Source organism: Lepisosteus platostomus, chromosome 1 (genome assembly GCF_059453375.1).
Source record: "Lepisosteus platostomus isolate fLepPlt1 chromosome 1, fLepPlt1.hap1, whole genome shotgun sequence".
NCBI classification, from domain to species: Eukaryota; Metazoa; Chordata; class Actinopteri; order Semionotiformes; family Lepisosteidae; genus Lepisosteus; species Lepisosteus platostomus.
The window spans coordinates 7,276,847-7,291,250 of NC_142611.1; the positions used below are offsets into that span (position 1 = coordinate 7,276,847).

General features: G+C 38.1%; 1 protein-coding gene across 7 annotated transcripts in view; it reads left to right on the forward strand.

The window, feature by feature from the left end:
* The window catches only part of kdm4c (lysine (K)-specific demethylase 4C), a 219,702-nt gene that overhangs the window by 120,282 nt on the left and 85,016 nt on the right, over window positions 1-14,404 (forward strand). For 5 of the 7 annotated variants that reach the window (XM_088608770.1, XM_088609019.1, XM_088608850.1 and 2 more), the window contains 3 exons: window positions 9,413-9,666; window positions 10,636-12,758; window positions 13,082-13,196. In XM_088608770.1, the coding sequence (XP_088464896.1) occupies window positions 9,413-9,666; window positions 10,636-12,758; window positions 13,082-13,196 (2,492 nt within the window). The remainder of the gene's footprint in view (window positions 1-9,412; window positions 9,667-10,635; window positions 12,759-13,081; window positions 13,197-14,404) is intronic. The other 2 variants (XM_088609003.1, XM_088609179.1) reach the window with 1 other exon arrangement.

The window sequence follows — 14,404 nt, forward strand, 5'->3', positions numbered from 1 at the left end:
CTTTTGACCAGAAATAATTTATGCAGACAAAAGTTGAATCTGAATGTAATTTAAAAAAGCCAGTGGGAATACTGTACAGTTGCATGTGAAGGAACGTTCTTTAAAAGCAGAGTACAATGTTCATTTTCAACAAACAATTGTGGAAAACTAGCCAAGGGGTAATAGTAAATGGTTCTCATGGAACTGTTTCAGCTAGAGCTTAGATTGAAAAAAAACAAACATTCTTAAAACGCCTTCGATTTGAATTTTAAAAGATACTATATCTGCATAACTTCATAATGTGAAGTCTGACACATTTGCATAATGCTTGTAGAATATATTACTTTCAAAATCACTTGCACGCTCTTTATTTTTGATCAAACTTAGATGTTTAATTTTATTAGCAAATGATTCTGTCCATTCTCTTCCTGTACTGCAGGGAGGTTTTTCATTTTGATTGATTTTTTTCTGATCATGACTATGATACACGCAAATGACTGTTGCATAAGCGCTACAGCACTGTGCTATTGAGAGAGTTAACTAGGAACACAGTTAACTGTGTTAACATGTCAAATGTCAAGCCTGCTGAAGTTCACGAAACAAAATCACAGAAAGTGACTAATACAGTATATACCGCTTATCAAGAGAACAATACCTTTGTATGTTGGAGTCTGGAATAATTCACTGTCTAGGGTGCTCGCAGCAGGCAGTATCTAAGCTAGTGTCCCCATCACTATACTGGGGCATTAGGACTCACACAGACCACAGGATGAGCGCCTCCTACTGATCCCACTAACACCTCTTCCAGCAGAAACCTTAGCTTTCCCAGTAGCTTCAGTACGTTGCCTTGTTGGTTCAGTTTCTTTTGTTGCTTAATATATAGTATACAGTATGGGAAAAGGTGAATGAAATACAGCCTGTAAACATACAGTATACTTAATTTATTTTCTTTGTCAGATTATCATTTCATGTATAATTAAATTTAACATAACAAACAAGTAGTAACTGCATTGAAGGCACTGAGCATTGTATATTGAACATATTTCTGCTCTTCGCATTGAATCAAATCGCTGGATTTGAAGTAGTTGCAGAGTTTTAAATATAGAGCAGATACACAAGAGCTGATTAATGAAGGTGACACTAGCAGGCTTATCTTCAGTGTGTTATAAAAACACACTGTTTACACCAGTAAATTACTTTTTTGTTGTTACAGGAGTGATTAGTTTACTTGAAAAACTATTCATCTTAATAAATGAATTCATAATTTCTTTAAATAAGTGCAGTAGATACACTTTGGTTACTATCATATTGGAATGTAACTTACTGTATAGAAAGTTTAAAATAGACTTAAATAACTGTGAAATACAGTACATTAGTATGCATTTTAGGCATGTGTGAATTAGAATATTGAAGATTTGGCCTTATTGAGCTTAATTAGACGTACCTGGATAAATCAAAGTCTGAAGTCTGGAAAAATAACTATCAATGATTCTGCAAATATTTGATAAGATCTACTGTATATATCACTATAAGTAAAGTACCTCATTTTTTTCTTTTCACTTCTATCATACTCACAGCTTTTAAAATATACAAGTGTATTGCTAATAACAAAATCTGTGTAGAAGTGCAGAAAAGCAGAATTTTCACTTCAAGGAGTTCCATTTGATCACTTTTTGAAAGCCATGGAGAGGAAACAATTTATTCCATGATACATCCTATACTTTGGACTTACTCACTGTATCTAATGGCACTTTGAATCATTATTGCTGTTATCTGTTATCCAATCAATAGAACATTAAATGCTGTTTCTCTTTTAACTTTCTGTCTGTCTTCAACTAGCATTACTTAGCTTTGACAGATAATAATGGCTATAGTGTATGCATTTTAGTGAGCTTTTTTATTTTGTATGTTGATAAAGATAGAGAAGTGACCAGTAGCGTCTTGATCAGAGAACGTGAAATTATTTTAATTATTTTGAGGTGTATAATGTAAATTATATCTAAGGACTGTCAGCATTTCTTTAAATTTGAAAAGAACAGCATACACTTTCTAGCCTGGATTATGCAGTGGTTTCAACAACCTGCATTATAATGTCATTGAAACCAATGGAGTATTATTACAACAGGTATTATGTGGGATTCAGAAATACTCTTCATGTGCATGTTCATTAAAGAGCAGTGCAAATTGCAGACCCAAATCATTTCTCATGCATATATTACTATCTTTCTAAAGAGTCATTGTCACAGTACAATATGTATTATAAATATATTTCTGAATTACAGCTCAAGAAACTGATATTTCTTTATACATTTGGATCTACACTATGTAGCTTATTAGACAAAATGCAAAAGCATCAAAACCATAAAAAAGAAACAAAGTTTATTCAAGATGGAGTCTAAACTGAAGTTTTAATTATTATTAAAGCAAAACTCCACACAGTTAATGTCTCTATGCTAAAGTTTGTAGCATAGAGTGTAGAGGGCACACATTCCTAGTAGACAACCAAGAGTACTGGAGATGAAAGGTCTTTGGATACTACAAGATCCAGAATCCTCAGGTGTCAGAAAAGGAAATGAGACCCAGATGAACTTCCTCCCTTGGGATGCACCCAGCAAGTTCAAATGGCCACTTTGACAGAGGCTGAGGGGAGATTTGCTGTCTATGAAGATGGAAGACCCTGGAAGTAGTCTTGACGGAAGAGATCATAAACTTTCTTGTTTAAAAAAAGCTAGCTGTTATTTTAGAAGAGACCCTGCCCTGGATTTTGAACTCCACTCTTCCTGTAAAAAGTGTTACTGTACATGCTGATGGCTTATCTGTCTAGCTGTGAGTGAGAAACTGATGAAGGGAGTTAGTGCTGAAACAAAAGAGCTAGTTTTTCCTTTTTTTGGTTTTGGTTTTTGACTGTTTTTGTTTTGTACTGCCAAATAATAAAGTTTATTGTGAAGTAACGTACTTTATACTGTATGTACTGTAGTATAGTTCTTTACTGAGTTATTTAGTTTTTGAGTTTTTACCGAATTAGTGTTTTTGTGTTGTGAACACCCTGCTTTAAAATGCTCCAACAAACACTCTTCCCCTCTGTATCACAATTGCTACTGTAGGTACAGTATAACGGTTATACTGTACCTACAGTAGCAAATATATATATTTATAATAATATATTATAATGTGTATATTATGCTGTATAAGTAGATATTATATAAGTGTAGTTATACTATAACCTATGATTTGAAACAGTCGAGCTGTTATTAGTTTACACGTTTTACATGTTTTATTGCAGATGTTTCCATTTTAGCCTAATGTATGCCAAGTCTGTTTCACTTTATCGGATCTTTCCCTGTACTGCCAGGCGTGTTTTGTGCTGCAGGTAGTTGATTATTCCTCTAGTTGCAGACAGTTTGTAAGGCCCAATAATGACATTTCATGAAATTAAAATTAGCATTAGAAGAGCAATCTGAACTAAATGCTAGTTTTTATTTAGGAAGATACAGTAATGTTATCCTCCTCATAAAATGCATTTAAAAGCACTGCTATATACACATGTACTTGAACATTTATCACATCTATAAAATTATTTGCTGGATCTCTCTATCATCATGACGGGATACAGAGTTTTAGAGTACTTACTGATCAGAAATTCCAATAAAAATTGAATGGTTGAGTGAAGATTGAACTAGCAAAAAAGATTTGTCATGAGGAGCAATTTCTTGTACAGTGTAATAAATTATATTTTTGAGGTAGAGATAAGATCAATAATGCAATTGCACATACAGTACGTTTTTGATTTTTTGCTGGTGTCAATCTACAGTTTACATTAAAAGTTTTCAGAAAATTCTGTTCTAAAACCATTGACCTACATACAGCACAAAGTGAGACAAAAGTATTTGAAACTGCAGTTAGTACTGTATATGGCATGGTTAAATTAGGAAATACAATTTTGTCATTGACTCTGGGTGCCTGAACCCTGAAATGTTCAAGAAATAGAGCCAGGGTTCACAAAGAAATTGTGAAACTAAATATGATTATATTTTAATTTATTCTTAGTAGTAACATCAAAACAAACAGACACATTTGCATTACATCTTGCACTTTCCTCAGTGTGCAATGTAGCTATGTTAATTGCATCTTTATATAATCAGTTCTAAATTTCAAATCAATCAATCAATTCATCATTATGTGTAAAGCTACTAAAATACAATCAAGGTAACTAAAAAGAACATATCAGTGTCAATGAACAGTTTAGTAAAAACTGCATACTGTATTTAGTAAGATATTGCAAGTCTGTACACAAGCACATACTGTACTGTACATGTGCTATAATAAATCAGTGACATACAGTGTGATGGTTTCATGCAAGCCATGAAAATTCTAGTGCAAATTCATGTGTTCTTGTGTTCTGTGCAGAGTGCATATAAAAGAAGCACTTTTACAGCTGAAGCAAGCATTCGTTCTAAAACACTTTGCTCTACGTTTTATAGATAGATAGATAATACTTTATTAATCCCGTAGGGAAATTGATGTAAAGAGACCTGCCTTGTGTGCTTAGCAGTAATTTTGATGATGGCTCTTTTTGGCTTGGTTCCCTCCATATATACTGTATAAGAATACACTTCCCCATCATGTATATTTAAATATAAATTCAATTCAAACATAAATCTGAAACATTTGTTTGTTCCAGCAAGTGATCTGTACAGTAATTGCTGTGTTTTTGGTTGTTTTGTTCTAATTAAATATTGTGAACTCCTCTACCAATTGAGTTAGTACCCACCTTCTGGGACTTATAAGAAAAAAAAATAGCTTTTTGCAGTCCTGTCTGGAAAGCTTAGCATAATTTAGTTGATTCAGTTTTCAGTGTTCAGCTTGCTTTTTGTTTTCATGTGAGAGAACCCCATCTCGTACAGTACCAGTATTAGTTAAAAATAAAGGATGCTGTGAGTCATATGACTGTACTGTATGACGCGGTGGTATACTTTTTTACTTTTTTCTATTGCATTTACATGGACAAGCTCTTGGTGATGGTGGTGACGTGGAAAAAAGTTTATTCTTTGCTCGCTATTTCCCCAGTTAAGAAGGACATGAGAGAAAATAGTCAACAGAAACTGATAAATTGGCTGATATGCTGAGGCAGTCACTAGACATTAACAGGCAACTTGCAAGGTGGAGACATCATTCAGGTCACAGATTTCTACAAATCTACAATTATTTAGAATTTGGTCTTGAAAGTGGACTTGGTCTTGAGCAGAAGAACAAAACAAAACCTGAAAAAATGCTGCTGCAGTGAAGCCAGACACTCCAGTATGTAAGGTTACCGAGCCGAAGGACTTCTTCTGCTGCACTAGTATCTTCACTGTGAGTTTGCCAGAGGACTGTGAGCAGATCAGTCCAGTGGTGTATCTGAAACAAGCAATCACTATGTGCTTTCCATATCTGCACTACTTACAAATTATAGATTATTCCCTGACATCTGGTTCACTTAGGAGAATTAAAGGGATTTGCATTATATCACATATTTCTAATGCGTATACTGTAGTCTTCACTTGTTCCATGATTTACAATCACAGTTAGAGCTACCTGCCTCTTCATTCTGTTTTTAGATGCATTCTTTCATCATTGAATAATGCAATGAAAAATTACCATGTTTATTTTAAATGCTTAAGAAAAAAATGCTACTATTGAAATATTAAAAAATCTTCGACCTCTCACACCTTGATTGAATCAGGAATTTTATGTACAAACCTATACTGTCACTGCCTCCGTATACATTAAATGTCCCAGGGCTAGCAAATGGTAGCAAAGAACAGTTGATTTTACAGTACTGCCCAATGAAGAAATGTATTATTTACTTAGTTTAGTTTATTTAGCCAACATTGATGTACCTGTAGGCCTGCAAAAGAAAAGCTCTGCATAAAGAGCAGTTAATTTTATTTCAGATGTAAAATCAGAGTTTGAAATAACAAAAAAAGGATTTACAAATTCACCGGTTACATTTAAAAAGTTTTTTATGATGGACTAATGTTCTCTCTCACATAGTGCTTTAGGGGTGCTTGTTTTATGATTATTAAAGAAAAAACACTACTTATGAAATAAAAACCAATTTCACATTTTGGTAAACACGAGAGTCTTCATGTTGTTGTTATCATCTTGTTTCTATAGAGCTACAGTGAGTCTGTGTGGTGATAGCAGAGAGCATGTACTGTACTGTAATGTGAGACCTGCAGAGGAACTGGAAAGGAAAAGAAAAAACACAAAAGGAATGCCCAGCGTGGAGTCAACATTACATGGGGGAGAAAGAAACAACAAATTGCTTAGTGCAGCCGAAGTAGAAAGATGAATGACAGACGAAACAAGGAGGGAATTGCAGTCAAGGAGATGTTTATAGAGGGTGATAGCATGGAATTGAATATCTACTTGATCTTCTCCAAGCTGCAGAGCAATGAACAGTGGCTGGCTGTCCTGTAAAAAAGCGCCTTTCTGTTAGCAGTGCATTTCTCAGCACTTGAGCGTATCTTGCGGTGACCTGTCAGCACGAGCACAGTGAGAGAGAAAAGAAAATCAATGACTCAAAGACCAAACTCATAACGGGCTGTGATTTTGTTTGATCACGTTGGGGTATTAAAAATATAAGGCCTGAATGTAAGGGAATGGCTCTGTTCTGAAAGTAGACATCTGAATATTATACAGAAGCCAAACATGTTCGTAATAGATTATTTTCTAACCATACTGTCATAGAATTATCAATCATGAGGCCTTAGCCTTAAAAAGAAATAAAATCAGATGTTGTACACTATTGTTGTGACGAGTGGATGCTTGCTTCGTTGACATATACTGTTTGTTAACCTGACAAAGACCATTTTCAGCCAATTCTATCACCTATTGATTTGTGTTTGTAAATTTACGGTTCTTTTGTTTTTCTGCTCTAAAACAAAAGAATAAGCCTTGCTTGTTTTACCTATTAGCAATAAAGGGTGTGTTTGTTAGACTCATTAGTGCTCTTTTATTGCTATGGGAAAACCCACCTCTCCAAGGGGCACAGAGGCATCTGAGCTGGTGGCGTTCCCTCAACATTAATTCTGTGGGACACCTTTACCACAGCTGTCCCTACTCTCTCAGTCATTTTCTAATTACGAATGACCACGAAGCATTTACTAAAGCAAGGTCAAGCCTGGACTTGAATCATAACCAGAAATTTCTCTGATGGAACTTCTCGGCAGCACATTGGCGCAATGGGCTGTAGTGTCTCTTCGGAGCTCTAGGGTTTGACGTTTGACCTTGGGTCATGTCTGTGTGGAGTTCTGGATGTTGGATGTCCTCCCTGTAATCTTGTGGCCTTTCTTTGGGTACTCTGGTTTCCTCCCATCATTCATGTTGTCCAGGTTGCTTACCATCTTTAATTGACTGGAGCCCTAATCAGGGTGTTGACCCATTTTGCTCCCTATGTCTACCAGACTAGATTCTGGCTCACTGCTGCCCTCTATAGAAGAAAACAGGTATTGAAAATGGATGAATGGATGGAAATGCGGTCCTACTGTATACTCTGCCCTGTTTCCTCTTATAATTGCGACACCTTCTATCATTATCAAAAATATAAAGAACAAATACTGTACCAACAATCTGCTTTTTTAAGTATAATATTTAACATGTACATTTCGAAATAAAACTAACTCCGAAAATTAAAAGTATGTTGAAAATGTGTACCAGCACTGGTAAATCAAAAACACTCCTTTGGCTAAAATGTCTTTGTTTATTAAAGTTTTGATAAAAACAAAACAATTTGAGACTTCAGAACACACAAAAGTTCTTGCACAGTCTGTTAGTTCAATTTGATTAAAGCAGGTAATTAAATTTTACTTTCCGCACATCATACTAGAGAACCTCTGAAGATGTTTTTTTTTTTTGCAGGAATTAACGTTTTCAGGTCTGTATCAAATACAGTGCAGACCCAGCTTTGGCAGCAATGACAGTGTTATTACTAATACTGTGATTGCAAGATCTTGATAGATTTCTCGTGTAATTCATTTCTGTCAGAACGTTTGCCCGTTCAAACTTCTGAATGACATAATCTCGCAGTTGATATGACAGCTTCCAAAGTTATCATAAATTTCTTTTGGAATCATACCTAATATGAGAACAAATTATTTTCACTTTGGACTGGATATCTGATAACTTGTTTGCCTAAAACACAGGGATATACACCCCTTTTCACTAGCCATTGTAGCACCTCAGTGTGCCAATTTAGAACTGGAGATCCTAAACACAGCTGCCTCCTTCTTCTGCAGGTCACTTAGGAAGTAAGTACCCCACAAATAAGGTCAGACAGGATTCTAACACAGTGCCATTTTAATAGTTGACTAAGCCATATAAGTAAGTAATGTTACAGATATGCACTACAACTAGAATTGAACCTGTTTTGTAAGTGTCCAATAAATGGAAATGCCTTAATTCACTCAGTCTGGCTGCGGTGCACCTCAGAGTAGCCAGGTGAAATGGGGTGCAAGTGTCCATTGGGAGAACGTTTTTAGAATTTAGGCATGCTGTTCCAAAATTTTCAGTTACATTATATTATCTTTCCATGTACTTCCCGGATAAGTGAATCAGGTCTGGAAATGTTGTGTGGAGCAATACTGTATATACAGTACAAATACCTTTGCCTACTAAAACACAGCTTACAAGGGAACATTCAACTTGTTGAACATACAAATCTGTACATTTTAAATTGGACACTTCATTGATGTGCATACAAACTTATAAAATCAGATTGCATGCACATTCAGGCATGCAAACAGAATTTCAGACAGAAACTGAGTTAAATGGTGGACAATTACTGATGGAATATGCTGAAAAAGCTACCACACTAATCTCATGATTGTCTAGGGGAGTGATTTTACTGTCTTTAGTTGCTTCCAGAATGGGATCGTTCAGCCTGCCTTCATGCTGTGTCTTGGTCAGGAACTCATTCTCATGGTAAAACGAATGATAATACCTCAAAATAAGTGAAATTCAGACCCAGGTCTGGTTTGACCTAACCTGTTTGGTTCCCCTTCAGTCAGAACTGTCAAGCAGACGGTAACATTGCAAGACCTGTGTTAATGTAAAATGCATTACCATATTGTGACTGCTACACTTTCATATTTTTGACCTTAACATTTTTCTCCCCAGGTTTCATTGTACATTAACATAAAACCTTGCTGTTCTCACCAGGAGCATTTCAATCTCTTTGTAATAGACAAATCTGGCAGAACACTTTATTTATGCTTTTTTACAACGTATTCCACGAAACCTGGGAAAGAAGGGATTGTTTTTTTCCATTTAAGCAAAAATACGGTTTTGTCCCGTCTACAGCCTCCGTTGGTAAAAGCTTGCTGAGATAAATGCAGCTCTGTGCCTTATCCTTGACAGCCATTCCTTACTGTGACTGTGCTATCTTTCACAGCAGCCTCCATCACCCCCGATCTCGATCTAAAAAGCTGAAAACCGTAGAGGACGAGAGGGCAGCTAGCAAGCCAGCGGTTACGGAAGCAGCAGCTGTAAGAGCTGCTCCTCAAGGCTTCAAGGTCAAGAAGGAGCCCGAGAGGACAGGCAAGAAAGTGGAGCTGCAGGAGATTGGAGAGCTGTCTGCAGAAGAAGTGGAAAGCATTAGTGAAAACCAGCAGGATCACAAGTCCCTGGATGCAATCCAGTTCTCAGGTGAGATAAGGGCTGATTATGTGTCACCCATCAGTTGTGTGCCCGAGCTGTCTTGAAAGCTATAAATCCACTCATGACAAGCTCGACTCGTCTTAAATCACTCGCCCGCCTCCCCTCTCAAGCTCAACTCCTCTATTTTCTCTTGCTTTCTAATAAAGCATGTGGGCAGGAGAAATTGATTGGGATTTCAGATGCATGGAATGACCAGCATATTAAGGCAGTTATCGAATAACTAGAACAAGGGAGGATATGTCATTGATTTAATATTTGTAGTCCATGAAAATATTAAAATATTTTTAGAGTGTAATTGCAGGTGCCTTAGAACTATTGTTATACCTTAAAGAAAATCAATAATTTGCGTTCCTGTGAGGAAACATTTTATGCAGAAATATGACTGCATACAATACATATATGTTTTAAAAGTTTCTGAAGAGATCAGTCATTGGAATAAATTTTATATAATAATTGCGTAATTAATTATGATCAGTCTATCATAAAAAACGGAAGATTTTAGGAACAAAATGAAATGGAATACAAATCATTTTTGTACCAAAAGGTTTAATATTGTCTGCATTATTAGTTGAATGGTATTTTAGTCAGTATTCAGTGCCAGTGTTATCTTACTGCAATCATTAATTGCACGCCAATGTACAGAATTATTTTTCATTGGCCATTTGATAAAATGAAAACAGGCAAAGTGATCATTATGTAACAAGGAGGAGAAAAGAAGGAGATTCAATTAATTTTTTTTTACCAGGAAACTGAACCTGAACTATCGCTTTTAAGAATATTTGAGTAAAAAGTTTTTTTGTTCCCCAAGTATGCAAGGTGTTTTTAATAGGCCATATAAAATGGCACAAGTAAATTAGCTCTTGTTAAATGCTTTTAGCATATATTAATTAGATTAGCAAACTAAATTGGGCAGTGAGAGTTTGATTTATTGCTTAACTAACTTGCTTTGTCACTCAGGGGAAAGCCAGATAGAAGCAAGCAAGAAGATATGCATGGTAAAAGTCAACGCAGAGGAGAAACACGGGACTAGATATCCCAGCGAAAGTGGCCAAGATTGCATCCCAACAGAATCCGTCCTCTCTTCCTGTACCGTAAACAAGCAGCAGCCAGAGGTTTCACCTCCGCCAGGAGAGTTGGAAGGGCAGGACGATGCTCTGGTCCTCTCTACTCCCGAAGACACTCGTTCTCCAGCAGCAGACATTGAGATGAAATCCCCTGCCCAAGCTGGATATCTTAAACCACACAGTCCAGTGTCTTGTGGAGAGCTCAAAACTCTATCCCCAGAACAACATCAACACAATAAAGTAAATGCTCAAATGACTGCTTCTTCAGGAGTAGCAGGCAGCAAAGCTCAATCTCCAACATCAGACAGCAGGGATGAGTCCCTCAGTCACATGATTTGTGAGCCAGCAGTTATTCCATCCCCTCCGCTGCTGACAAAAGAGCATCCACAGGTCCCAAAGCTCAGTAACTCAAATTCCAAATCCCAGATAATTGGTAGTGATGGTACAGATCTAGACACTGTAATTAAGGGGTCCATTTCAGCAGATGCCGAAGGGACTTCATTAACAGCAGCACATAGCTGTGGGCCAGCATGTCATAGCTCCTTAAATTCAGATGATGACAGTGCTTCCGCACCTATTATCAGCAAGGCAGAAAATTCATGGCCCCCAGTTCTTGATAAGGATGGTGTACATTCATATAGTACAGTTTCAATTAATGAGGAACAGAATTCCAGATATGCGATACACAATGAAATGCCTTCTTTGACTCCGGAACTGAGTGATGAGGAACACTCTTTTACTCCCTTGGTCAGCCAAGAGATGCCATCTCTGACTCCAGCAGTGTGCGTTGAGGTTAAATCAATGAGTAGTGACATATGCTTCCAAGAAGATCCTACAGCTCCTGTCCTCTGCAGAGAAATCTCCCCTCCTCCCTTGCTGACCAATGAAATGAATTCTTCAGCTGTCGTGCTTTGTAATGTTTCCCATTGTCTGGCACCAGAAAATGCCCTTGAAAGCCATGTCAGTCTGTGTGGATCTCAAATATCCAATGCTGACATGCACACCCTAAATACTCCAGTAAGTCTTGATATTAATACAGTATCCAAAGGAATAAAGGTTGAGGCAGCTTGTCTATCTCAAACAACTCCAGAGGAGCTACAGGCTTTAACTTCTGTCACTAGTGTTACATCCCCAATCTGTGTTAATGAACAACAGGTTGTCAGTGGTCCATCTAGCTGCAGAGAAAACACCTTAAGTGTATCATCAAATACAAATGCGAGCCCTTTACATCCGACACTCATCAAAGATTTCCATCTTTTTGCGACTGCACTCAGTAAAAAATTGAGCACTCCAGCCGCTGAGGATGGAGCAAAACCTTCAGGAGAACTAGCTGGTGCTCCTGATGACGAGAGCACTCTAACTTCAGTTCCTTCTGACAAATCAGATTCCCAAACACAACAAACAAACAACGCACAGGAAGATCCCATCCCAACAAGTAAAGAAGATTTGAAATCCCATGGCACGTCCGAATTTTGTGATGAGGCTAAGCCCCGAGAAACGGGAATCTGGGGCAGTCTAGGCTCTCAGACCCCAGCGGTTTTGATAGAGAAGGTGAATCCAGAAATTCCAGCAGTTCTGACTGAATTAAAACCAGGAGAACCGATAGCTCACTACAGCCTTAACTGTCAAGCCCAAACGTTTTGGCGTGAAGTGGTTCCCCCAGACCTGGCAGAATCAAGTGAAGGAAAGGCACGAGAGAACCCGCATGTTTGGGAGGTGTTGGACTCAGACAAGATGGAACCCTGTGGGAGCGAGTTCAGCCTCCGCAGAGTAGACTCAGAAGCAGCCGAAGCTCTGACCGTTTGCAGGGAGTTGACTGCACATAGTCAGGGTTCGGGGGCCTTCAGCCTCTATGGGGACCCTGCCCTCCAGAGGTCGTCCTCCCAGGAGAAGGAGTTTGACTCCGACCTGAACACCAGCCGAGAGGAGGAAACAAACAGTGTGTCTACAGAGGAAAACAACCTGAGTGACTTTGACAGTGGAGGAGCTGAGCTGGAGCCTGGAGAGATATCCACGGTAAGGGTTTCTTCCCCATACTAGAGAAAAGAGTCCACACACCTTCATGTCAGTGCCATTTCAGAATAATAAATGTAGATTTTAAATTTCAGTATAAAACTATGCACATAACATCCCGATTGTGTGAAATGTTAGAGTTACAGTAAGAATTGTTCCCTTCTTGTTACTGTACGCTCAGCACAGTGACAAGATGGCGAGGTCATGATTTGTAATCAAGACAAAGAGTCCGGATTGTAAATAATATGTTGAGTCACGCAAACGCAAAGAGAGAAGTCATTCGAGGAACCGTGCTGGCTATGCTGTCCTTCCGGTTTCTCAATCAGGTGATGATTGAAGTAGGAAGGAGTAAGACCACGAAGAGCTGGCGACTTCCACTGCGGAAGCCTACAGCAAGAGCGGCGCCGAGTGCCGTGAAGCAACAGGCGGGCAGCGACGAAGGTATGTCACCTGTCTCCGTCTCCCCGACTCATGCTCTGCGCCCGCTGCTTGCCGGCGCGTTTTTTTTTTTTTGAGCAATTGACAGAGAAGCTTCTAGCAGGGCAGGAAAACTCCCGTCAGGTGCTGCTTTCCAAGCAAGCAGGTGGGCTTTATAACAAAACAGGGCAATATTCACGGGGGCTGTTGTCTTCAGTTTTGCACACAAGTCTGTGAGAGACTTGGAGGAGAGGATTATAGTCATTTTACAGGCTTTTGTTGCTGTTCATTTCAAAAAGCAGAAACTTTTGCAGTTCAGGTCATAGGGAAAGGAAGCACCATTCCAGAGTCTCTCTTCTTGAGCAGGGTGTGATCCTGGCTGGCTCTCTTCACTGACCTCAGCCTGCCTTGGCAGTATCAGCGCTAGTGTCTCACCACTGGAGCTGCCCAGTCCGCCTAATTAGACAACAGTGAAACCTGACGTCCAGCTGAATGTTTCATAAAGCTCAGTGAGACTTTAGTGTGCATCGCTTCTATCACTGAAGGAGCCTAATTGTGATCCAGTATATGTCTGACAAATATTAATTGGCTTCTGCCCTGAAAATTCCTTTCTTTTATGGCCTGAAGTTGGACTGTCCACCCAAGTCCTTTCACCATTTAGGATTGTCTACCCCTGTGAATAACTTTTTTTCTCCCAAAGGTCCTTTCTGTGCAGAGACCAGCTTCTGACTTAGATACCTGCTTATTTTCGTGGTTTGTGACTGTAACAGTTCACGGTTTATAAGAAATAGATACAAAAAACTTAGGTACAATTACAGTTTATAGAAGTTAGAAATGAAGCCCATCAGCACGGTGGTGTTTGGAAGGAGAAAGGAAATTTTCTTTATGTAATTGTAGTGCACAGTATAAGGGAATGTGATGTTGATTATGTGACACGAGATGTAATTCAACTTTATTGAGCTTCCTTCTTAGTAGCACATTTAATATATTTCATAGCTTGAGATCAATCAAGTTTTTTTTGCAATTATGAGTGTTAATTAAAAGGAAATAAATGCTGTAGTTTGAAGGATATTTTCTTCTCCTTATGAGCAGGATTCTGTTCACCTACTTTGTCTAATACAACAGGCTCAATTTTCACTGTAATTAATATCTTCAATGTATTGTGTGCTGTACATGGTAAAATACAGTATTCACTTTAGCTTGAAATATTTTAATAATTTAAAAAAATTAGC